Genomic DNA, 24,663 nt, shown 5'->3' on the forward strand with positions numbered 1-24,663 from the left:
ACTCTAATCCACATTGATTAAATTACAGTTCACGATCCAAGCAAAGCGTGAAAAAATTATCAATGTTTGCATATCCTCCATTCATATCATTTAATTTAATTAGTAATATCTTTACACTTCACAGATAAGAGGCAACGTTTATTCAAAGAATCATCAATTTGTTTGATAAACAACATGTGTGTCCTGAAATACTAAAAGGTATAATACATAATGAGATGTCCCATGTTGGAACCTATTCATGATTCTCCAATCATATCGTGTTTGTCGTGCACGCTCTATTTGTAGCTATACAAACCTGACCATGCTTCCAGTCCACACGACTAATTAATATATGAGGAGTCCATATCTGTTTCTCTATATAATCATAGTGAATATTTCAATATCAGACATTTGGCAGTTGCTGAAGTGTAAGGTAGGAGCTAATGTCGAGATGGTGTAATGAACATGTTTGCACACTGTCAGAAGTTTTGATATATGTTTTGTAAATAGATAAGTTTTTATTATTGGTTTTAATCGTAGTATTTTTGTTCTTTAAATTTCGGCTAAACTATCCTACAATCGCCAGCGGCTGAAGGGATTGTGTAAATCCAGCTAGGCTCCATGCAGGTAGCGAAAGTAATGTAAGTCCCCATGGTTCCTAGTATGGTGATCTACCTGGCGATGCTGGCGATCTATAGCCCGTGTTTTATATTGTATTGTCTTCTTTAATTACACTGTTTTAGTTTTACCTGCTAGTTTTATGTTCATATCTGTGATACTCTAGTATTTTTACTGTCCATCGTCGACAGGTTTAACTCTTCACAATGTTTTCATTTTTTGAATTATATAAATTGTTTTCGTCACGATATGGCTTAGATATTGCCGATGTGACGTTAAATATTAACTCACTCACTCACTATGAGAATTTTTTGTTATTTAATGCCACGTTTAGCAACATCTATCGATCTGTAAATAATCTAGTCTGGACGAGAAAGCCCATGATGGACATCATTTTTAGCCTGTGTTAACCAAGTCAGCGATCCCGAATAGCTGAATCCGTTGGGCCCTTCCTAACCCGTATGTTAACGGGTACTATCAGACGTATTATTTATTCGTCTTGGTATTCTTGACGTACTAGACAGTTATACCAAATTGATGCAAATGTGTGCATAAAACAGACAATATTTTCAGCATTTTCATGTGGAGACGTTGCCTCTTGTCTAGTACATATGATATTATTATACAATTTGTTTTGATATTTTTTATTTGTGAAGAGGTGGCACCCATGTGAATGTGCCACTAAATGTCGTGATGTTTTACCAGGAAACATTCAAAATACCTCTGCGACTCAATGGAATTTCAACGAAAGACCCTTGAAGATTGATGATTCGTCTTCAGCAACCATCGCTTGTAGTACAAGGCGAATAACGGGATCGGGTGGTCAGGCTCGCTGACTGGGTTGATACATGTCATCGTATCCTAATTGCGTAGATCGATGCTCTTGCTGTTGATGACTTCATTGTCTAGTCCAGACTTTACAGACCGCCTCCATATGGCTGTAATATTGCTGAGTGCGGCGTACAAACTAAACTCATTCACGCATTCTCTTACTGCTGAAGGGACCATGCAACTGACGGTTTTAACAAAGTATATTTCACCAACAGCAAGCACACAATATATTCATTATCAAAACTATGAGTGCGATGTTTTTTGGTTATTGAAATGATTCTGTTTTACGCAAAACTCACGTACGTTCACATCCGTGAAGATTCGGGTCAGAAGTGATCTTCTTGGTTGACACATGTCATCGTATCCCAATTGCGTAGATTGATGCTCATGCTGTTGATCATTGAATTGCCTGGTCCGGAATTTACTGACAGCCGCCATGTAGCTGGAAAACTGCTGAATGCGGCATTACCAATGGAACGAAAGTCGATTGTAATTTTCTTTATAAGATGATGTCACTGTCATGGTCAACGTCAACGTCAACGACAACGATACTTCCAGGTCGGCCATCTAACCAGATTGCAACGATAATGAAGACATTCAGTGCCATATGCTGCCTGTTGCCCACTTTGCTGATGGCGTCCGCGGCGGCTAACCCAGATGAGAAGTTGTACCAATTGAAGTTCCGACTGACTCCAACAGTAGGCAGGAACCAAGCGCAGGACATTGGCACCATCAAAACACTTCTTAATGATATCCCTGGCATTGACGTCCTTCATCTTTTTAAGGTAATTGCACCCCGAAATAATTATTTCACCACTTATGTTTCGTATTAAGAGCTTTTTAGAAGGAGTTGAGGTTTAATTATTTTACCCACATGGAATAAAACTAGCTATATTTCTCTTAGTCTCCCATCCCCTCTACCCCTCACCCTTCTCTTTCACACCTCATGCTGTTGATCAATGGATTGTCCAACCAACCAACCAACCAACCAACCCCCTCTCTCTCTCTCTCTCTCTCTCTCTCTCTCTCTCTCTCTCTCTCTCTCTCTCTCTCTCTCTCTCTCTCTCTCTCTCACACACACACACACATACACACAGACTTTGATTTTACAATAGAAAGATCTAAGTTTAAAATTTTAGCTTAGTATGGAAAGATCTTTCAACATTTAAACATTGTACATTATTTTACTTTCAGGAGCTAGCCAATCCCTACATCCTTGCAGGTAAGACATTGTATTGGCTTTGTGTGGTAGATGCACCGATTTTCTTGAAAAACAACGTTGATTGCTATATTCTAAGAATGGTATCTCTACCGATCCCATCCAGCATGCATTTTATGTAGATCAATCGTGTTATTCCAGGACAAGCTGAATAGCGAAGGATATCATATTGGCGTATGAACATCAGAACTGCTTCATTCAAGAACGACAATTCTATTACTGAAGCGCTTGATAATAGCTGTTTTTAACAGAATTGAACCTGTTTTACACAATATTAATGATGATGATTTGTCGAAAACATATTCTAACTAATGTCAGGTGTTCACCTTCGATTTCATCATGTATATTTCTGAATATGGTTTAAGAATGGGATTTTGTTCCTGACTAGGCAATTAGAATAACATTGTATTTCAGCTTATATAAGTTCCAAAACATATCCCAAACTGAGAATTGGAGGAGGTTCCTGCAAAGCTATAGCTTACGCAGTGTCTGAACCTTGCTTTTGTGTCAATGAATATGCTGAAAACATATGAAGGACCCGAGGAGCGTCAGACGTAAATATCCCCAGTGAAGTGAAATGTAGGTGAGGTGAGGTGAAATTGGGTTTAACGTCGTGCTTGAGAATATTTCGCTCATATGACGACGTGCATGCGTGTGTATGTGTATGTTCGACTGCTAGTACTAGTCCAGACTTACGCTGGTTTTATAGTGCTAGCCCACTGAGATACCATGCCGCAGTGAAGCATGAATATCCCACTCAGACACATTATACTGACTCCGAGCCGACCAGTCCTTGTTGTACCCATTAATGCCGAGCGCCAGACAGGGACCATCAAGTACCATATTTTAACGTCTTTTGGTATGACGCGGTCGGGGATCGAACCCGCGACCTTCCGCTCTCCGGGCGGACACTCTAACCACTACACCACGGAGGCGGTCAAAGTGAAATGTAAGCCCATTGTTTAAGATTAAAGCTGATTAGTTATATATTATTATATTGTTTCGAAACTCGATGTCATTTAAAATTGCATTACCTTTAAATGTAATGCGCATGTAAAATCCTCAAACCAAGCCTACTTGCCAGCTTGTTGGAGAGTTGTTATGTTAACAAACGCACCTGTGTGTATTTGAAGCTCAAGCCGTTCATGTTCCTATCCTTTAAAAACATCAAATTAGGCAACACAATTCTATTATCTACGTTCTTTGTAATGTCAAACTGACAACATATATTTTTCACGATATTTTTAACAATAACAACAAAAGTCATAATCGATTTAAAAGTACTGTTTTTTGTTTTGTTTTCATAATTACCTCAATAGGATTTCTGATTGGATGCTCGTATTTTCGCATAGATAACGACAGGGGAACGAGTCTTCTTGGTTGTCACGGAAAGAGGCGAGTAGATCAGTAGCAGTCATTCGGCAAAACTCGGCGTTTTCTGCTACATACCTGAAACACTCGATCTCGTTGTATGGGCCGTAACATACGTGGGACGTTTTCGAAAATAAACAGGGTATTCCGTGCTTAACAATAATTAAGTAACCTATTTGATCGGATGACAAAACTGACCGGAAACAATCAGAATTTTAATACTTTTATGGTCAGATACACCGAACTTATTTCCGAATACGGAGGCCTAGGCCGAGGTCATATTGAACTAAGACATTGTACCACATAGTAAATATATAATGTCAAAGCCGGAGAATAATCAGATTGCACAAGGTGTAAAGGGCGCAGTATTGAAGTATCACTGAAAACAATAGAGGTAGCTCGGAGTCAGTATAATGTGTTTGAGTGGGGTATTCATGCTTCACTGCGGCATGGTATCTCAGTGGGCTAGCACTATAAAACCAGCTTAAGTCTGGGCTAGTACAAGCAGCCGCACATACACATATACACGCATGCACGTCGTCATATGAGCGAAATATTCTCAAGCACGACGTTAAACCCAATTTCACCTCACCTCACCTTTTTTATAATGGTAGCTACGCCCCTGGATACGATGAAATGTGTCAACCAAGTCAGCGAGCCGGACCAGCCCATCCCGTTAGTCACCTCTTACGACAAGCATACGTTACCGAAGACCACTTCTAAACCGGATCTTCACGGACAAAAAAATAACTCAGCAAATAACTCTAATCTTTTCAATTTCAGTATTTTTTATTTTCAATGGTATGGTTTCAGTTGTGGACGTGGAAGATGACTGCCGGTGGCCTGCACTGACCGATGTACTGTTCAGCATGGATGACCAGTTCTCAGCTGTACCACTCTATGGCTGTGACAACTTTGCCAAGGAACTGGGTGTGGAGCTGACCGGTTTGACCAGAAACTTCGGAAACGGGACGCTGCACGTCACAGAGATGCTTTTCTACCAAGCCGGTAATCACCACGAAAACAGTAAATTGTATCCCTATTTTGGTTTATATAAAATGTTATGGTGTTTGTTCCGAGTGACATTTGCCACGCCTTTCCGTTTGCTTATGATGCAGAATGCGCTCGTATGGCATGTCATTTTGTTCTGCATCAATTCCTCACTCGTCATAAAGACCTGAAACCTATAGCCACAATGTTTAGCTTGCAGACTCTAACTATCACCTGATGTATGTGTCCCATTCCATAAGGCAACCTTTGTGACCAAAAGCATATACCGACGCAAAATGAAACCAAATGATTAACTTGAACTCCAAGGACAAACGAACGATTTTAGAAGTAAATATGTGCACACATAACTATGACTGATGAATAGTGACATTCAACACCTGAACTTGAAATGAAGGAGGCAAGTGAGGCCGCCTCAACTGTTTCATATTTAGAAATGATTTAGGATGATTTCAACTTTACAGTAGTCAACTTCCCTTTCACGTCGAGCAATAGTCCAACAGCTCCAGCCTTTGGTGTTTACATTTCACTTTCGAGGTACAATTGAACGTGCTCTTTTTATCGGGATTTCAAAGAGCATCATGCCACTCTTGCTCAGAAGTTGTTTGATCAACATTCAAGGCCTCAGTAAAGCTTTCAAGAAGTTCTATGTAAGACATGTGGAGGAGATTTCCAAATTTGATGCATCAGTGACAAAAATGATTCCGATGCAATTCCCTATTTTGGTTTGTATAAAATGTTATCGTATTTGTTCCGAGTGACACTTGCCACGCCTTTACATGTGCTTGTAGGACAGAATGCGTTCATCTTTGCAAGAACACTTAGTATCATGACTACCTGATTCATATATGATCTACTTATGATAAACTGGCGGCAAAGGAACAGTTTTTCACTTGTTAAAAACGAAATTACAAAACATAACACAGAGCTGAAACTAAATCAGTGCTCTATACAGTAAGTGATACACTTCCATGGCACAGTAGGGTTGGTTGTTAAGAAAATGCGAAAAAAGGAACAACACTTGCTTCTTTGGCTGCTGAAAGTACACGAACAGTCTGAAAAAGTGTACATGATACGGGCAGCATGTGAGCCTCACACACTGACAAGAAAACACTACTGAAATCCCTGAATCTGTCACAGAAGGGAGCTGCTTAGGCCCACGTTTCTAGAACCTTTGGTTGTTCCCGCGTTGCTGTAACTAACCTGATGCAACGATAGAGACGGACCTGGCAGGCAGCAGACATGCCAAGGTCAAGAAGCCTCAGGTTAAATGAAGACCAGTACTTTGCATCTCCAGAATCTATTTCTGACAGTGCCTTCATCAGGACATCCGGTGAGTCGACAGACAGACAGGCAACCAGTGGCCGGCCCATATCATATAGAGGAAAGCTGTGGACTGCACAACACCGTTGTCAGAGACTAAGATGGAATCGGATTGTAGCGACGTGACTGGCAAAGGGTCGTCTTCACTGACGAAACCGTGTTTAGTCTGTTCAGAGCTGATGGAATACGCCATGTTGACCCCTAAAGGGGAGAACGAAAGAACGTAAGTTGGAAGGGGTGTTGGGATCAGATCAAAACATCACTGATCATTGCTGACCTAAACCTGACAGCGCAGCGTTTTACATGGATGACATTCTTCGTCCAATTGTCTGCCATCTTGACAATACTTACTACATTGTGTCCTTTGTGAGCATGGTAACGCCATACCCCAGCATGTTGCCGTGGTCTGCTCGGTCCCCTTGTTTCCGACAGAAAACCTCTGGGATGTCATGGATCGTCGTGTTCGGCAGCGACAACATCTTCGAAGTCTGATCCAGGTCCTCAAAGAAGAATGGCGGCATCGCGTCATCAGACATCTTACTTGCTCTGTGCGCTGGAGTGATTTGTAGCATGGGGTGGTCATGGACGCTATTAGTGTCACGTTGATTATTTAATTAACTATTACAGTGAAGCCTCGTTAATCCGGACGGTTGCGTTTCTCAGCAAATTCGTCCGGATTGCGAATAGTCCGGACTACTGAATCAAGACCCAACCCTTACTATTACAAAAACGACACGAATCTGGATAAAACAAATAAGCATTTAATGTAAAGCTTATAAAACAGTGAATAGCAAGCACAACAATAAAATATAGTAATAGCAAAAAGTCTTTCATTGTTGTTTGTGTTCAGCACGGGTGAGGTAATGTCTAACAAGCGGTTCGTGAACACGACTCACAGCGTCCGGACTGTGAAGCAATTTACTGTTTATTTTACTGATTGGTTACAGCTACTTACCGTCCGGTTCCGGAAACCGAATTTCCGGATTATCGAGGCAAATTAAATAGGCATAGATTGGTAACAAGCTAAAATCGTCCGGGAGGCGAGACATCCGGATTATCGGAGTCCGGACTAACGGGGCTTCACTGTATTTAATTGTCCATTTAGTTGAAAGTTTGTAGTTTCGTTTTCAACCCCACCTCAATTCGATGAAGTTGCCATGCCATTATCAATTACTGTATACTTGCCATTGTAAATGTTGATTTTGTGGAATCTTACTTAATGCAACTATGGGGGCGGAGGGGTAGCCTAGTGGTTAAAGGGTTGACTCGTCATGTTGAAGACCCGGGTTCGATTCCCCATATGGGTACAACGTGTGAAGCACATTTCTGGTTTCCTCTGCCTTGATATTGATGGAATATTGCTTAAAGCGGCATAAAACCACACTCCCATTACTCATGCAACTATGGCAAAGTTTCTTTCGGCCATCAGTTTATGAGTCGTACAATGAAATCAGGATTTCGGATGATTACATGTTTCACTTAAATTTACCATAGACATCGCTATGGGGTCGATTTGTGGAACAAAGATGTACGTTATGAACTGGTTATGAAGTATGCTACATGTATTTCTTTACCAAAGGGCACACGACCGATGAATACCTGGACATCCTGAAGGATCTGCTCACCACAACAAACAACGTGATTGGACATAACATTGCAAATATGACGTGTTTCAGAGTACTGTCCGACGTGCCAGTCAGGGTGAGTCGTGAAAAGATACCTGGTGTCCCGTGTGTGGTACTTCTTATCAGTTGAACATAGTATGTGGTGAGAGAGATGTCTAGGATCAGAGTGATGGTTAAGATGAGAGGGATGGTTAGGGTGAGAGTGATGTTGATCGCCAAGGCGAAACTAAGGGTAAGCATGAAGGCAAGGGTGTGGTTTTGCTGAGGAAAAGGGTTGTTGTTATGATTGGGGTGAGTGGTAGAATGTGGGTGAGTGAGGCTTCTAGAAACTTCCATACCTGGTCATGATACTATCAGTGGTAGTTCTAGTTTGTGTTTTATCTCTTTTCAGATGATCTATTTGAGCAACGTTCATCCATCTCAAAACGAAATGTTGATAAAACAGTTCAAGGTAGCAGAAAGAGCACAGGTCACCGTCAGAGCCTACGACAACCTGAATGATTACGTTTGCTAGAAATATGAAATATGTAGACTGTAAATAGCCCAGAGACAGAATACACGCGTTTCGTTTACTGCTATTTTAATATTTGCTTTGCACCACTATTAAACAGAATAATGTAAAACACAATTTATCAACACGAAATAAATAAAGAGAATTTTATAACATTAGTTGACGTCGTTGCGTCTTCGCTTGAAACGTCAACCTTGACCTCAGCTTAGCCAATCAGCTGGGTAGTGATCGCATTCTTAAATCGCGACAGCTACGCTTCCTGAGAACAAGATCGCCGTTGCGAAATGTCCCAATGTGATGAAGTGGTGGAAAAGGACAAATGAGAGGCTATCACATTTTTTGATTTTGTAACTTGTGAATGGATCGTTTGTTCACGTAATTAAGTGTACATAATAATCATATAAGTAATTTTATTATAGACTGACTGACAGAGTTTGGTTTTACGCCGCTTTTAGCAATATTCCAGCAACAGCACGGCGGGGGACACCAGAAATGGGCTTCACACATTGTACCCATGTGGTGATTCGAACCCGGGTCTTCGGCGTGACGAGCCAACGCTTTAACCACTAGGCTACCCCACCGCCCCCCTTTTATCATAGAAGTGATCCTAAGCCTATCTACCGCAATCAGGCAATTCAACATGCAGAATTGTGTCCCTTGCGGGTTTTAGGAGCCTACGATTGGAGTGCTTGTTTGTAAGCATAAAACACACATGGCTACAATGTGTGAAGCCCATGATATTGCTGGAATATTGTTATAAGCGGCGTAAAGACATACTCACTCACTGACCTAATATCTGAAATAATATACCCGGTAACAGAATCGTCTTGTTAGTTTCACTGGTGTGACAGCTAGTCTCAGTATAACGAGGACAGTTTTACTTCCTGTGTGAGTTTCAGTTTTCCAGTTTTTTATCATCTCGCATTAGGCATTATGTTCATGTTATGTTCATTAGGCATTGTGTTACCATGCGTGTCGCTCTTAATCTGCCCATTTTAATATGGAGTGGTGGGGTAGACGTAGCCTAGTGGTTTAAGCGTTCGCTCGTCACGCCGAAGACCCGGGTTCAATTCCCCACATGTGTAATGTGTGAAGCCCATTTTTTCTAACCCCCGCCGTGATATTGCTGGAATATTTCCAAAGCGTAAAAATATCTCAGTCAGTAAATACGAGCTGGAGAAATGCTAACATCTCATATTATACCTTTCGTATCCATATTACCACCACAGCATGATGATAGTGATGATAGCTATTGTTTATCAGCCTAACCTAGTCAACATCACTTATCACAGTTTGCATGTAAAGTATCCAATAGTCTGTCTCACAGTTCCTGCACCACGTTATTTCCCCTCCACTGAGCCCTCCCTGCAGTACTAAAGCCCGAAATGAAGTTAAGATTTCCTCAGCTTCAGGTTATGAATGTCCCAACTCAACTGATTTTCAATTTAAACGGAATTGCTTGTTCTATGAAAATAACATATATTCAGAGACTAAGCGTTAGTCTAGATATCCAAGTGTGTTAGCATCATGCAAGCCACATTATTTGGGTTCAGTACATGCACCCGCCTACAGTGTAAGCATATCGCTGTACAAATGTATTAATCCTGAATGCGACGTTAAAATGCCCCACCTTATATGTACATATAACGTTGTCATGACGTAATTATGTATAGTTTGTGTACGATGTATAATTACGTCAACACGGTGTTTATTCTTCACCGGTATGTACTGGATACTCAAAGTTCATTCATGAGACCAGTCAACAACTTGTTGTCGCCAGGCTCGCCGCTTATCTCGGGCAACGATAAAATCTCAAACACTTCCTTGTGGTTTGGCGAGCGCGAGGACAAAGAGTTATACACTTCGCTGGGGTCATACATGCCTGTGTGTGCAACAGTTATTTCACATTATGGACTGCAGAGCTGGCGTTGCATAATGGTGTTGTGATTCTTTCATGTAAGGGCAGTGTGTGAGTGTGAGTGAGTGAGTAAAATTTACAAATGATAGTGTATACTTATGAAGTCATCATGACTGTACGTTCAGACATGTACGGAATAACTGTAGGGGAATGTCTAGCCTTACGTGAAGAAAATATCGTAGCTGTCAGATGCAACAGGTTGTTGTGCAAGGCATGGCGGACATCAAGAAGGGGAATTTCTGGATTTACGTGACGAAAATATCATAGCTGTCGGATTCATATATCATCTTTATCAATATTGCAATATTCCAGCAATATCACGGCGAGGGACATAAGAAATGGATTTCACACATTGTACCCATGTGGGGAATCGAACCCGGGTGTTCAGCGTGACGAGCGAACACTTTAATCACTAGGCTAACCCACCTGCCCTGATAACCCGCGATGATGAATGGGTTCGATTATATGAATTGTATTGACAGTATACCCTGAATAATCCGGACATCACACCTCGGACACGCCGATTTCGGAAATGATTTGGTTTCTTTTATGCATACACACAAACAGCAGCAATACGTCATTTATAAGGACATTTGTTAATATGTTGAAAAGGATCACAGTATATATCCTCCTAAACATACACATTTCTATACACAATCATTAATACATCACTGTTCTACTGCAACCATGGAAAGGAAAATGTGTAAAGAACTACACACTATTAACGAAATGTATGTACATACGACTTTACATACTCACATAGCAGATAGGATTCGGGCTTAGATGTTGCTGGTAAAACTTGCATAGCTTGAGACACATGCACGCGCACACACACGCACACACACGCTCACACACATACATACATACACACACACACATACATACATACATACATACACACACACACATACGTACGTACGTACGTACATACATACATACATACATACATACATACATACATACATACATACATACATACATACATACATACATACATACAGACACACACATACATACATACATACATACATACATACATACATACATACATACATACATACATACATACGCGGCTCTGTGGTAATGCTACATGTCACGAATACCTATTTACGTCACACAGGAAAATGCGTCACTGTGTTTCAAACAGGTCACATGATACATACTGCTTCAAGGGCACCGTGGCTCGAGCATATCAGCATAAAATCAAGTCCGCTAAATTATTTGTAAAATCCCCTGTAATAATACATGTTCAAACAATGTTTAAATGCAGTTAATTTGAATGTAAAATACCAAATACTGAATTCACAGATGTCAAGGCAACAATCAATGCAAAACAACGCTTAGCCAATGACATACTTGTTTACATCACGTGACCCGTCTAGGCACGTCGACCTCGACCACATCATATGGAGATATATACAAAGCAGGACGCGGAGTAACAGTTGAAATTTTAAAAGTCTGAGTTATCCGTTGAAGAAAGAGAAATATGGCGATAGCTAACATGATGCACCATGGTAGCCCTACAGACAGTTTGCATAGATTGCCTTTCCGACTGGATCGCACTGACTGTTTGGACGATGATTTTGAGACGCTCGCTGAATGCACACGGGTCATGAAATATGAGAGAAATAGGCGGGAAACTTTCAAAACCTGGCCGGCGTGGAGTTGTCAAAGACTGGAGTGTTTGGCTAAAGCTGGGTTCTACTACACGAAGATCAGTGACAGAGTGCAGTGTCCATTTTGTCTCGGTGTCCTCAAGAAATGGGAGACTTGGGATGAACCAATGTCTGAGCACAGACGACATTTCCCGCATTGTAAATTCATCCAGGGTGAGGATGTTGGGAATGTGCCCATAGAAGACAATACAGGACTATTGCAGAAACAAATAGCACCTACTTGTATCGGAAGTGAAGCCACAGCTTACTTCAAAAAGGAAGTAAATCGGTTGGCATCATTTTCAAGATGGCCACCAAATTTAACTCAAACACCTGAAGTTCTGTCTAGAGCAGGATTCTACCACGTTCCGTGTGAGGAGAAACCGGACAGAGTGAGGTGTGCCTATTGCCAGGGGAAACTGTACAACTGGAAACCTGAAGACGACCCTTGGACTGAGCACGCAAAGTGTTTCCCGTCCTGCCCCTATATAACGCTGTGTGTGGGACAACATGTCACCAAGTCAATGTTCCGGGAACATGGAGTTGTCGAGTGAGTACTGCAGTTAAAATATTTAAGAGGCTGTAAGAGGTTATTGTAGCCCGGTTCGGAGGCACAGCAATTCGCTATGTAGCCAGTTGCGCACGTTCTGAATGCATTGTGATTGTGGGTTCGAACCCCGGCCGCCCTGTTTGTCAGCAGAGTTCTAATTGTTTAAGACCTGCATCAGTTTTGGCTTTTCTCACCTATCACGTTCACAAAATAATATTGAAATACTATTAAATCCAAATCACTCATAATTTCTTTTTTTTTCTTAGTACCCAGTTTGAACAGCAGTTTTATTCCTACAATGCAGTTATATATTAAAGTGCGGTGAATAAGTATTCAGTTTGGACAAGTGTATAAAAGCTATGATATTACTGCTCTAAATGTTTAAGATAATTCAGGAACATAATGCTCAACATAAGAGTGAATCAGGAAATAACTGTGATTGTCATGTTCAGTTAGCTTGGAGAATCCATAGGGCATAAAAGCCCAAAAGTAAAAATAGATAATAATAATAATAATAATAATAATAATAATAATTAGTCCATTTGTATTGCGCTAAATCCACACCGACAGCATGCTCATCAGATCTGATAAAGTCAGTGAGTGAGTTTAGATTTTAAGTCACAGCATTTCAGCCATATCGTGACTATATCAAGTTATATCTTTATAATAATTATAGGTAAAGTATAAAAACCTGCCAACTAAGGACAGTAAAACAACTAGACTATCGCAGATATAAATTTTAAAACTAGTAAGTGAAGTAAACATTGCAACCATACATGACGAGACAATATAGAAACAGGACATAGATTGCCAACAACTGAAGGTAGATCACCATACTAGGGACAGATGGGATAAAGTTTGGTGTAACTTTGTCAAAAACATAGTGACTGGGTTGGCTGCTTTGAAATATAAAGTGTCAAAGCCAAAGTGTCTCGATTATTTGTCGAAACAGATTCTATCGGCATCAATGTCAGAAGAATAGTAACAAAAGTAATCTAAAAACCCGTCAATTCCAAATCCTCAGGGAGTAGAATGTTGATGTGAATCAGTGTAAAAATATATGTTTCAGTCGAAGCACGTCAGCAGACTGCGAGACACAATGTCATGAAAAATCAAAGATCATAATCAAAGCAAAAGTAGGAATCGATCCCACGATCATATTAGGATCCTTGTATCTCAGAGGAACTATCCCAAACCATGCAAATCATGCATATGCCTTCTCATTGTATTTTGTATTACTAAGTGAAACATGAAAAATTAACATAATGAAAGGTGACAAGATAATTTTGTTGTAATGACTTTATCAAGTTAAATTTAATATGCTTTCATTTAGGGAGAAACACAATGCCGAAACTGGGAAAGATCAACAAAGCTCTGCTCAGGAAAATATTTCCTCACCTGAGGATAACATAACAAAACTCATGAAGTGTGAGGCAGTTCTAGCTGTGCTACAAATGGGGTTCTCCCAACATCTTGTTCGAGAGGTTTTGAAGAGCTACTGCAAATCAAGTAAAGGAAAATATTTCTCTGCACAAGACTTGGCGACTGATATTCTTGACATGGAAAAAGCTCTTGAGACAACAAACATCATTTCCAAAACTACTGCTTCTACAGAAAGGACACAATGTAACAGAACACAGACTTCTAAGACAGACACCAGAGGAATGTGTGGTCTGCAAAACAACTCAACATCAAACAATTCTCCTGTGCTGGAAAACATCATGGACGAGAACTCACGAATTAAGGACCGATACCTGTGTAAAATCTGTATGGAGAGCCCAGTGAGGGTGACCTTTATGCCCTGTGGTCATCTCGCATGTTGTGGGCCCTGTTCCATGGCAGTGTCCAGTTGTCCCATCTGTCGGACTCCAATACAACGATGTGTTCGGACTTACTTCTAAGACTGTTTATTATTTTTGTGTTAAATACTGCAGGTTTGGTCCCTGAATTGAAACTTGAGTGAGTGAGGTATTAACACAGTGTTCATTGTTATTTTGCTTTTTGCGACCGGTATCGATGCAGGTCATCCTCTGCTGTTAAAGGTTTATGTTTACAAAAAATGTTCAGCTTTTACATAATAAACTCTTTAATAAAACATAATTTCTCGATGTTATATGTTTACACCCTATACACTCAACGTGCATATGTAAGGTACACACAGCTGATCTCCTGGATGGTGCTGTACAACATATCACACATAATGGCATAGCAAGAGGTTACATACAGGTTGTAGGGTTTGATTAAGTTAAGGTTGGTAAAGTAACTGATATACGTCCTGCATGATAGCCAGTCAATAAGAAATACATCCCATAATTATTTTCCAGGTCATTCGAATATTTTCTCCTGCAATTTACAAAATCATTTCTAATGGAAATGGCAATAGAAATATCAGATTTCCAAATATTTCTCAATGATAAATTACTTGTTGATTTACGGATTTCTTTACATGAAAACCGTTCAGTGAATTTCTTAGACTTTGTACACATGACAAACACACACACACATACACACACGTAGTACTTCACACATTTGAGCTCCCTAGCTTACAGTGACAAGCTGGTTATGCATTGTGATTAAAGACTAAAACTCTGAAAACGGTATCGAAAGTTATTGATTTTAATATTTCCATCAAATGTTATATAAGCAAAGCCCACTTGAGGTACATGCAAATACTTCTTCAAAACCCCAGTTCATGGTCTGGATATCACAAAGGTGTGATCAAAACGAGGCTTGAATGTTTCTCTTGACGTGTAATGTAGGGAAGAAAGTGAGCGAGTTAAAATACAAAGTTTCATTGGCATTGTGTCAGGCATATATCGACACGTAACGGAAGAATGCAAAGGATTATCTTTACACTATAGTCCTTCAGGACAATGCAGTGTCAGTCGGGATATTTTATAGTGAAGCGATATGAAGAGTCTATGCTGTAATTGATGTTATTTGGCCTCATGTTGAGATATCTTGACTACAGGATGATTTAACAACAGTTATCTATTGACACTATTCACGTGTATAACTCACGGACAGTTTGCTTCAACATGATATTCTTTATCTTTAGGGACAAGAAAAAAGTGCATCATCATCAGATAATTTTTTTATTAAAACCCACTTTCATGAACTTGTACTACCAAACACCCTTACCATATCTCAGTGTCAGAATGTTGACATCTGTTTATTTTCGGAGATCTCGACAAATGCTACATATTCCGCCTAGAAGGGGAAATATATTTCTGAGAGGGAAAATACATTCCTAATACCCAAAAGAGCAAAAAGATGTTTGTTGATATTGTTGAACCTCAGCTGTCAAGGCGGGCTGTAAATAATCAGGTCTGGCACAGACAACCAGTGATTGATATTCTGACTAACATGTAACCGTCGGGGTACCATGGCACACTATCAGCCGGAAGCCTACCGATCCAGCTAGTCGTCTCGTACGACAAGTATGTGTAAGTACCGAGTTCAACCCTGAACCCCAGTCGGTATAAAAGACACCATGTACGTACATGTGTTTCCAATACGTGCACAATTTGACACAGCAAAAACTTTTAGCTGACACAACGAAATTAGCAAGCATATGAGTATATGTACCATGTTAGGTTCTAATGTATGGCAACTGCAGCAAGTATGCACAAGCTTCACTTTCAGAATTATATTAACGCTGTCTGATCATGATGTAACATTGCTAAATACATAGTTGTACTCCTCAAACCACTTATCCTATGTTAAAATATAACAGAACATAATCGATAACATAATTTAGCAGACAAATATGTAACGGTATTGCACCTGTTGATCCTTGAAGATGAGCGACAGTTTCGCCTGTGTATCTATTTGTCTCCGAGATGCGGCATTACTATGTATCATGGTCATTGAGCAGTGAAGAGCCTATCACACATCAAATTCCGCATACCCATTACTTCTACACTTACGTCATAATATGACCACAACATATACATATATATATATTTCCACAGTTTATCCAAATAAGGAGTTCATGTGTATTGAGCTTGTACGTGTTTGTGTGACACAGCGATTTGTTTACAGCGGGCAGCTGGTTAGGTCTAGCAGATACTAGAGCTATCTAGATCAGTGCGCTTCGGTCTAAAAATAGGAAAGTCGTATTATATAAATTTCATTGAGCGTATCTTTACTACAACCAGTCAGACTACTACGGCTTACGTTGCAGGCATGACTATGGCTAAAGGAGTAGGCAACTTAGCTGACACTCAGTCAGGTAATATATCTACACAGCTAGAATGTGTCGACTGCATGGACGATGATTTTGAAACGCTCGCTAAATGCTCACGGGTCATGAAATATGAGAGAAATAGGCGGGAAACTTTCAAAACCTGGCCGGCGTGGAGTTGTCAAAGACTGGAGTGTTTGGCTAAAGCTGGGTTCTACTACACGAAGATCAGTGACAGAGTGCAGTGTCCATTTTGTTTCGGTGTCCTCAAGAAATGGGAGACTTGGGATGAACCAATGTCTGAGCACAGACGACATTTCCCACATTGTAAATTCATCCAGGGTGAGGATGTTGGGAATGAGCCCTTAGAAGGCAATACAGGACTATTCCAGCACCCAGTAGCTCCGGTCTGTGTCGGAAGTGAAAACAGAGCGAACGTCGACTTTAGGAAAGAAGTCAATCGGTTGGCATCATTTTCAAGATGGCCACTAAATTTAAGTCAAACACCTGAAGTTCTGGCTAGAGCAGGATTCTACCACGTTCCGTGTGAGGAGAAACCGGACAGAGTGAGATGTGCCTATTGCCAGGGGAAACTGTATAACTGGAAACCTGAAGACGATCCTTGGATTGAGCATGCTAAGTGTTTCCCGTCCTGCCCATATGTAAAGCTGTGTATGGGACAAGATACTATTGTAGATATGCTGCATGAGCAACGAGTTGTCGAGTGAGTAATACAGTTGTATTTCATAATTTCATTTATTTAAACTCATTGTGACTAGCAAATGCTTGTAAATATGTTTCGGTATTAATGTTTGCACACATTTTAATGAGAGGAAATGAGGAGACGTAATACGAAGAAGTTGATTTTTAATATTAATTGGAAAAGGGGATCAGACACTTCAGCAAAGAAGTAGGCAGCTCCATAGGGCGAAGTATTGTGCTCCTTTTCTTACTGAAACGTTTCCTTGTGCATGTGGATCGTAATCTCTGCTTGGATTGTCAAAATGAAAACAAGTGAGTTTAACCAAGTTAAACTTGGTATATCAATGATCTGACAACGTTTAATAGCTGTAAAATAGCCAGTTCCTATCCACTGATTAACCTACCTGCACTACACATATGAAAAAATGTAACCTTTTTTATTACTTTTTTATTTATAATATGTCCAAGTAAATATTGAGTACGTTTTCTACAATATGACACTTTTTATTCAGGGGAGAAGAACACGCCAGAATCTCTAAAAGATCAACAAAGCTCTGCTCAGGAAAATATTTCCTCCCCTGAGGATAACATGACAGAACTCACGCGCAGTGAGGCAGTTCTAGCTGTGCTTCAGATGGGGTTCTCCCAACAACTTGTTCAAGAGGTTCTGAGGAACAATAGCAAATCAAGTAAAGGAAAGTGTTTCTCTGCACAAGAGTTGGCGACTGATATTCTTGACATGGAAAAAGCTCTTGAGACAACAAACATCAAATCCAAAACTTCTGCTTCTACAGAAAGGACACAATGTAACAGAACACAGCCTTCTAAGACAGACACCAGAGGAATGTGTGGTCTGCAAAACAACTCAACATCAAACAATTCTCCTGTGTTGGAAAACATCATGGACGAGAACTCACGAATTAAGGACCGGTACCTGTGTAAAATCTGTATGGAAAGCCCAGTGAGGGTGACCTTCATGCCCTGTGGTCATCTGGCCTGTTGTGGGCCCTGCTCCATGGCAGTGTCCAGTTGCCCCATCTGTCGGAATACAATACAAGGACGTGTTCGGACTTACTTCTAGGACTGAATAAACTCTTGCTGTTAAACACTGTTCATGATTCCGTCAGTGAAGCTCGAGTGAAATTACTTTCATTTACCACTTAATCATCACTGTCTCGTCTGTAGTGACAAGTCCAAATATACATTTATGCTATGTGTGCACAGTAAAATCGGTACCTTTCACATATGCAACCTGAAACAAAATATAGAGTTATAGTAAAAAATATTGCAGACAGCCATAAGCAAGTGAAGATCGAGGAAATACATATTTCAGAAGTGCGGATACAAGTGCGATTGCATGGTAGTGATTTTGGAGGAGGCGAGAGAGTTATTCTCATTTGTATGAGGGACATAGCAGAAGTTTGACTTGGCACTATATAACTTTTTTTCATATTTTATTTTATGCGCACATAAACAGTATTTAGAATGAGGCTGTGAGTGAAGCACTGGTCAAGAGAACAGATGGACGTTTCAAGCAATTGTCCATTTTACATAATATTTACATGCCTTTACTTTTCCAGACTTTCCATGTGGAGGTTGTATATTTACATCAAGTCTCCCACTTTTTGTTTATTTGTTTGTTATTATATATATATATATATGTTTACAATGCATTTTTACTTGTTACTAATAAAGTTTTGTTAATGATATAAGTTTCATTCATTTCTGACAGGCTACACTGTTAGATTTAAAACTCCCCAAAAGCGAATAACTATTTAGTAAACCTGTTTGTTGGATTACTGATGTATATCGGTGTAATTTATAGTTACAGACTGTCGCAAATGTATAACATTATTTTTGTTAAGATTCAATAGAATTTCATAACCTTGTGTTTTGTCTGTTGTGAGGAATGTACATTTGAGTGAGTATGGTTTTACGCTGCTTTTCGCAATATTCCAGCAATATCACGACGTGGGACGCCAGAAATGGGCTTCATACATTTTACCCATGTAGGGAACCGTACCCGGATCTTCCGCGCGACGAGCGGACGCTTTAACCTCTGGGTTACCCCCATGTACAATTGTCTAATGTAAAGTGATGTGAATGTTACTATATTCTATATTTTGATGATTTTGGAGTTCATAGGTCTCAGGATACATTTATATGTATTCACAATGACAAAAGCTATATGTATTCACAATGACAAAAGCTTTAACAGGGTGGTTTATGAATTGTTTGTATTGTTCAGTAACGTGTGGTAGTAGTGCTATGAACCGTTAATTTTATTTCGTGGATCTACGTGCCGTGAACGGCGTACTATTCTGTCTATAATGATTGAGTATGGTTTTACGCCGCTTTTAACAACATCCCAGCAATATCACAGCGGGAAACACAAGAAATGGACTTCACACATTGTACCCATGTAGGAAATCGAATTGCTTTAATCACTAGGCTACTCCACAGACCCCTTCTGCGAATAAAGGCATACTCATAGTGTTGTATGAGAGTCATGTCCCAAGCTTTCCTTTTGAGATAAATAGATATGTTTAAAATGAGTTCCATCACGCTGGTAGTTTTTACGAACCTGGGCCTCCTTTCACAAAGCACTAAGGTGATCGTAAGTAACTAGGTAACCTTAGTGCAATGTTAAAGAATGGGAGTTAAGGTTAACCTTAGTAAAGGTTGCTTCGTGAAAGAAGCTCCAGAAAGCTAAAACAAACTTGATTTTATCACTTTTGACGACTTTGTGTGGTAATTCAATTAACAACATTAAACATTTGTTACGGTCTTGCACAGATCAGTGGTTTTCTATTAGTGTGGTGGTGAAATGCAGATATGCAAAAAATACCACATAAAAAAGAAACATCCATTTTGTAACTGTTATCATACATGAACGTTATGTTACCCTTGAACGTTCCACAGAATCATTTGTCTAGATCCTTAAGTTTGCTGTACAACAATTACGTGCATTATAAACTACGCATTATGTATGCCATTATTTAATGCAAAAGTATAAAAATATGTTTTCTGGTGTTTTCCGTAATCACCGTTTAACTGTTGAGGATAACATCGAAATCTGTGTAATTTGACATAAGGCGTCGTGTCACGCCCTTGAAGAGATGTGGTGTCAAAATCAGTTCAGAGATTAAGTATCGTGTGTGTCCTCTATTGATGCAGGCTTGACAGCGACGACGCAGAGGACGACACTAAGCGATTGAGAAAGCTTAGGAATGTTGTTCTATATTTGAAATAACGCTTCTCCCAATTCTTCTACCATAAATGGTTGATTCTGGGCTTGACGCAAGAGGACCCTTCCCCACCCCAATACCATAACGAATCCGCCACCAAACTATGACGTCACGCGTAGACGGCCGATCCGAGGCAAATTTAAATAAGGTAGAAAACGTCTCCATAGAGATGGGATTGTGTTTGATGGACACCAAAATGTCTGGCCACTTCATTTGGGGCAATTCTCCAGCATAACCAAGACATGACGTACGCGCATTTTAAGTTGACATAAACGTGTGTTTTACAACATTCAAAGGTAAGAGAATAATTAACCGTTCTTCAGTTGTCTACATCATATGTGTGAACTTCGGGTGTAAAAAAACATACAAATAGTGAGTAAGATCATTGTGACATTGTCATCATCGCGCGACACGTGATATCAAATCTCATGCAAATTGCTTTGCTAAATGTATGGTTGGGTTATTTATATAACTTTTCAAATAACTTTTATTGAACAGTTTAATGTTGTGCACAGTACATCAACTCATGTATGTCTCATGTTCGCGTGTGTATCTTTAGGAAGTGTTTTCGTAGGTTCGAATCTCGGTTTCACCTGATTGTGTATACAGATCTCTGTTCGTCAGTTTATTTGTAAACGGTCAAGACCTGCTTGGTCTAACAGGCTGTGACAAAATGTACACATACAAAGCCTCTGTTTGTTGTTTTACGCCGCACTCATCAATATTCCAGCTATATGGTGGCAGTCTGTAAATAACAGAGTTTGGAACAGACAATCCACTGACCAACAACATGACCATGAATTTACACAGATATAGGATACGATGACATGAGATCACCTTTTATCCCGCATCTTAAGACAAGCATGGGTTGCTGGAAGATCAATTCTTAACGGGTGACACGACATAGCATTGTTAAACCACACAGAAGTTCACCGAGCCAGTCGCTATGAGAAACCACCTAATTGACACAATATCAACCTTTACAACATTTTCAACCGTTTGGTTGTGGTTTAACTCAAAACAACAGCTGTACGCGGCACTCCACTGCAAGGGCAAAGGCCCCTGTTCAGTCGTAAGATGCGACAAACGTGATCAGGCGACCACACTCGCGGTGGTTGATGCATATCACGGTATCAACGTTACGTAGATCAATGCCCTTGGTATCAGTCACTGGACTGACTGGCCGCGACTCGAATGTGTACAAACCACCGTCATAACGCTGAATTATTGCTGGAGTGGTGCGGTAAACAAAGAACGTATACATATATCATTTGACTGACTGACTGACTGAGTTTGGTTTTACGCCGCTTTTAGCAATATTCCAGCAACATCACGGCGGGGGACACCAGAAATGGCTTCACACATTGTACCCATGTGGGGATTCGAACCCGGGTCTTCGGCGTGACGAGCCAACGCTTTAACCATTAGGCTACCCCACCGCCCCTATATCATTTGAAACTGACAGTGTTGATTATCGGTGACAATTCAAATTACAGTTGCATTAAATAATAATATAAACAATTCCGAAGAATATTTTTCCAGAAATACAAGTAAATGAAGCAGATCTAACCAAGGCGAAGTTTGAGTGAGTGAATGAGTGTGGTTTTACGCCGTTTTTAGCAATATTCCAGCAATATCATGGCGGGGGACACCAGATTTGACTTCACACATTGTACCAATGTGGGGAATCGAATTCCCGGGTCTTCGGCGTGACGAGCGAAGCGAAGTTTGAACTGGACAAAACGAGCATAGTCCCAGAGTTACGTCCCTTCAATTTGTCATTTCACATCGAGTTGAGGCATTTTATATGAATGGTGATATCACGCCTCTTCAATCCACCTATGAAATGTGGCGAAAGACTGTTAACGCTTTTAAAACTTATTGAATTAAATGAAAAATAATTCACATGAATAAAATGTTCAATGACATTCGTTATATCAAAAGTGGTTTTAATCACTCTGTCGGGCGCTCGGCGCTAAATGAGTATCCTGAGAGGACGATTTCTACTTTGCTATTCATATCATGAAATTGAAATACACTCATATTACCATAAACACCCTTCTTGTTAATAAAGTGAAATTCTAATAGAAGTGATGTCAGAAGATGTATAAGCAAACGGCTGTATAAAAGTTACAGATGAAGGAGTTTTGACAAGATTGGGGTTATCTTGACCCTTTTACATAGATTAAGCATTAAATCACATTGATAGATATACAACACTGTTTGACTTAAAAAGTCATTGTCCCCAATACGAAAATAGAGAATATTGAATCTTTAATGTATATACTGAGAGTATAATATTTATAGACACAGTTTTCATCAATCAGCATAATCAAAATACAATGCATTTCATTGTAAAATGTACTGATTGGTTATCTACAATACGCCTTTGGACAGAATTTATGATTTTTAAAATATTAAAACTATGAAACCCGAAACCAGTTTTCAAAGCGCACTCAGAATATACTTGTCAATATTCCTAATACCATTTTGCATGACAACTTCAGATAGCAAGCTCCCATCTGTCATTAGTGTGTAAATCAGCTCTATGCAAGACGTTATCACGCACGCACGTCACATCAAGAGAGGGCAAAATACTTTGACGGAAATATATTGAAGCTACGATCGTTCATTTCACAATGTGTTTTATTGAACAAACTTTATTAATAGCAACTTGTAAGAACCGTCGCACTCACGAAATAAAGAAGTGATAATGCATAAAATCATAAATTTGTTCAATATTATACGTTCCAACTTCTAAAATGTCACTCAAACAAGTTAACAGAATGTTTTGGTATGTTAAATATTACCACATATTTCTTTTACATTCTTTGTTTCTGATCTTTGCAATTGGGATACAGTGACATGCATCTGCCGAATCAGGGAGACTGACCACCCAATCCCATTTAGTCCACCGTACTGTTGCATTGTACATCTATTAACTTCTTTGTTGATATCCCCATGCCTTGTAAGAGGAGATACTTTACCATTTTAGAATGTCTCCCCAGAACAAGCTATGTTAAGGATGTTGTTACCATTAGCATCCACTAAGGGAAACATCACCTCCTCTATCCACGAGTAACTCAACCACTTTTTACGTCCAGAGTATGCTTGCTTCCATCAAAGGTGTCCTTCCATAACATCCTTTGCTGTTGATGTCCAGTTTGTTTAGTGAGAGGACATACCTTACCATGTTAAGATGTCCACCAGCACAGGCTATATGAAGGATATTAAATCCTTTTGCATTAGTTAGAGAAAGATTAGCTCCTCTGTCCACCAGTAATTCAAACACCTTTTCTATGTCCATGCCATGCTGCCTTCATCAAAGGTGTCCTCCGGCAACTTTCTCTGCTGTTGATGTCTATGGTGGTTTGTGAAAGACATTCTTTACTATTTCAGTATGTCCTCCAGAACAGGCTATATGAAGCATATTATTTTTTCTAGAATCTATTTTAGAAATATCAGCTTCTCTATCCACGAGTAAATCAAAGACTTGTTTGTTTCCCGTCAGAGCCGCTATCATCAGAGGTGTTCTCCCATATTGTCCTCTGCTGTCAACGTCCACGTTGCCCTGTGATAGGATGTACCTCACTATCACTATATCTCCACCGTAACATGACATGTGAAGAATGTTGTCACCATTATCAGCTATTAGGGAAATATTACCTCCTCTATCCACAAGTAACTCAAACACTTTTCACGCAGAGTATGCAGCCTCCATCAAAGGTGTCCTTCCGTGACGTCCTCTGCTGTTGATGTCCAGCTTGCATTGTGAGAGGACATACTTTACCATTGCAAAAACGTCCCCAGAACAGGCAATATGAAGGATATTATCCCTTCTGAATCAGTCAGAGAAACATCACTCCCTCTATCCACCAGTAATTTAAACACTTTTCTATGACCATGTTGTGCTGCCCTC

At 39.9% G+C, this 24,663-nt stretch overlaps 3 protein-coding genes across 3 annotated transcripts; all 3 read left to right on the top strand.

The window, feature by feature from the left end:
* Positions 1 to 335: 335 nt before the first annotated feature.
* LOC124292017 lies at positions 336 to 8,488 on the top strand. Its single transcript, XM_046729089.1, has 6 exons — positions 336 to 412; positions 1,987 to 2,213; positions 2,623 to 2,650; positions 4,832 to 5,026; positions 7,929 to 8,050; positions 8,366 to 8,488. Exons 2-6 carry the CDS (start codon positions 2,016 to 2,018, stop codon positions 8,486 to 8,488), a joined length of 666 nt encoding a protein of 221 aa, XP_046585045.1. The 5' UTR covers positions 336 to 412; positions 1,987 to 2,015.
* Positions 8,489 to 11,682: 3,194 nt separating this feature from the next.
* Positions 11,683 to 14,716, top strand: LOC124292026 (baculoviral IAP repeat-containing protein 3-like). The gene is made up of 2 exons (XM_046729098.1): positions 11,683 to 12,608; positions 13,942 to 14,716. Exons 1-2 carry the CDS (start codon positions 11,890 to 11,892, stop codon positions 14,507 to 14,509), a joined length of 1,287 nt encoding a protein of 428 aa, XP_046585054.1. The 5' UTR covers positions 11,683 to 11,889; the 3' UTR covers positions 14,510 to 14,716.
* A 2,027-nt stretch (positions 14,717 to 16,743) lies between these two features.
* LOC124292018 (baculoviral IAP repeat-containing protein 3-like) lies at positions 16,744 to 19,203 on the top strand. Its single transcript, XM_046729090.1, has 3 exons — positions 16,744 to 17,518; positions 17,863 to 17,876; positions 18,009 to 19,203. Exons 1-3 carry the CDS (start codon positions 16,797 to 16,799, stop codon positions 18,575 to 18,577), a joined length of 1,305 nt encoding a protein of 434 aa, XP_046585046.1. The 5' UTR covers positions 16,744 to 16,796; the 3' UTR covers positions 18,578 to 19,203.
* The last annotated feature ends 5,460 nt before the right edge of the window (positions 19,204 to 24,663 follow it).

The sequence above is a fragment of the Haliotis rubra genome, unplaced genomic scaffold (assembly GCF_003918875.1).
Source record: "Haliotis rubra isolate DU_JTF1 unplaced genomic scaffold, ASM391887v1 Scf505, whole genome shotgun sequence".
In the NCBI taxonomy this organism is placed as follows: domain Eukaryota; kingdom Metazoa; phylum Mollusca; class Gastropoda; order Lepetellida; family Haliotidae; genus Haliotis; species Haliotis rubra.

Excerpts from the sequence above, each read along its gene's own strand:
- LOC124292018 (XM_046729090.1), top strand. The coding sequence starts at position 16,797 with ATGACTATGGCTAAAGGAGTAGGCAACTTAGCTGACACTCAGTCAGGT.
- LOC124292026 (XM_046729098.1), top strand. The coding sequence starts at position 11,890 with ATGGCGATAGCTAACATGATGCACCATGGTAGCCCTACAGACAGTTTG. Across the intron at positions 12,609-13,941 it reads CGGGAACATGGAGTTGTCGA|GGAGAAACACAATGCCGAAA; the intron begins GTGAGTACTGCA and ends GCTTTCATTTAG.
- LOC124292017 (XM_046729089.1), top strand. The coding sequence starts at position 2,016 with ATGAAGACATTCAGTGCCATATGCTGCCTGTTGCCCACTTTGCTGATG. Across the intron at positions 5,027-7,928 it reads GATGCTTTTCTACCAAGCCG|GGCACACGACCGATGAATAC; the intron begins GTAATCACCACG and ends TCTTTACCAAAG. Across the intron at positions 8,051-8,365 it reads TGTCCGACGTGCCAGTCAGG|ATGATCTATTTGAGCAACGT; the intron begins GTGAGTCGTGAA and ends ATCTCTTTTCAG.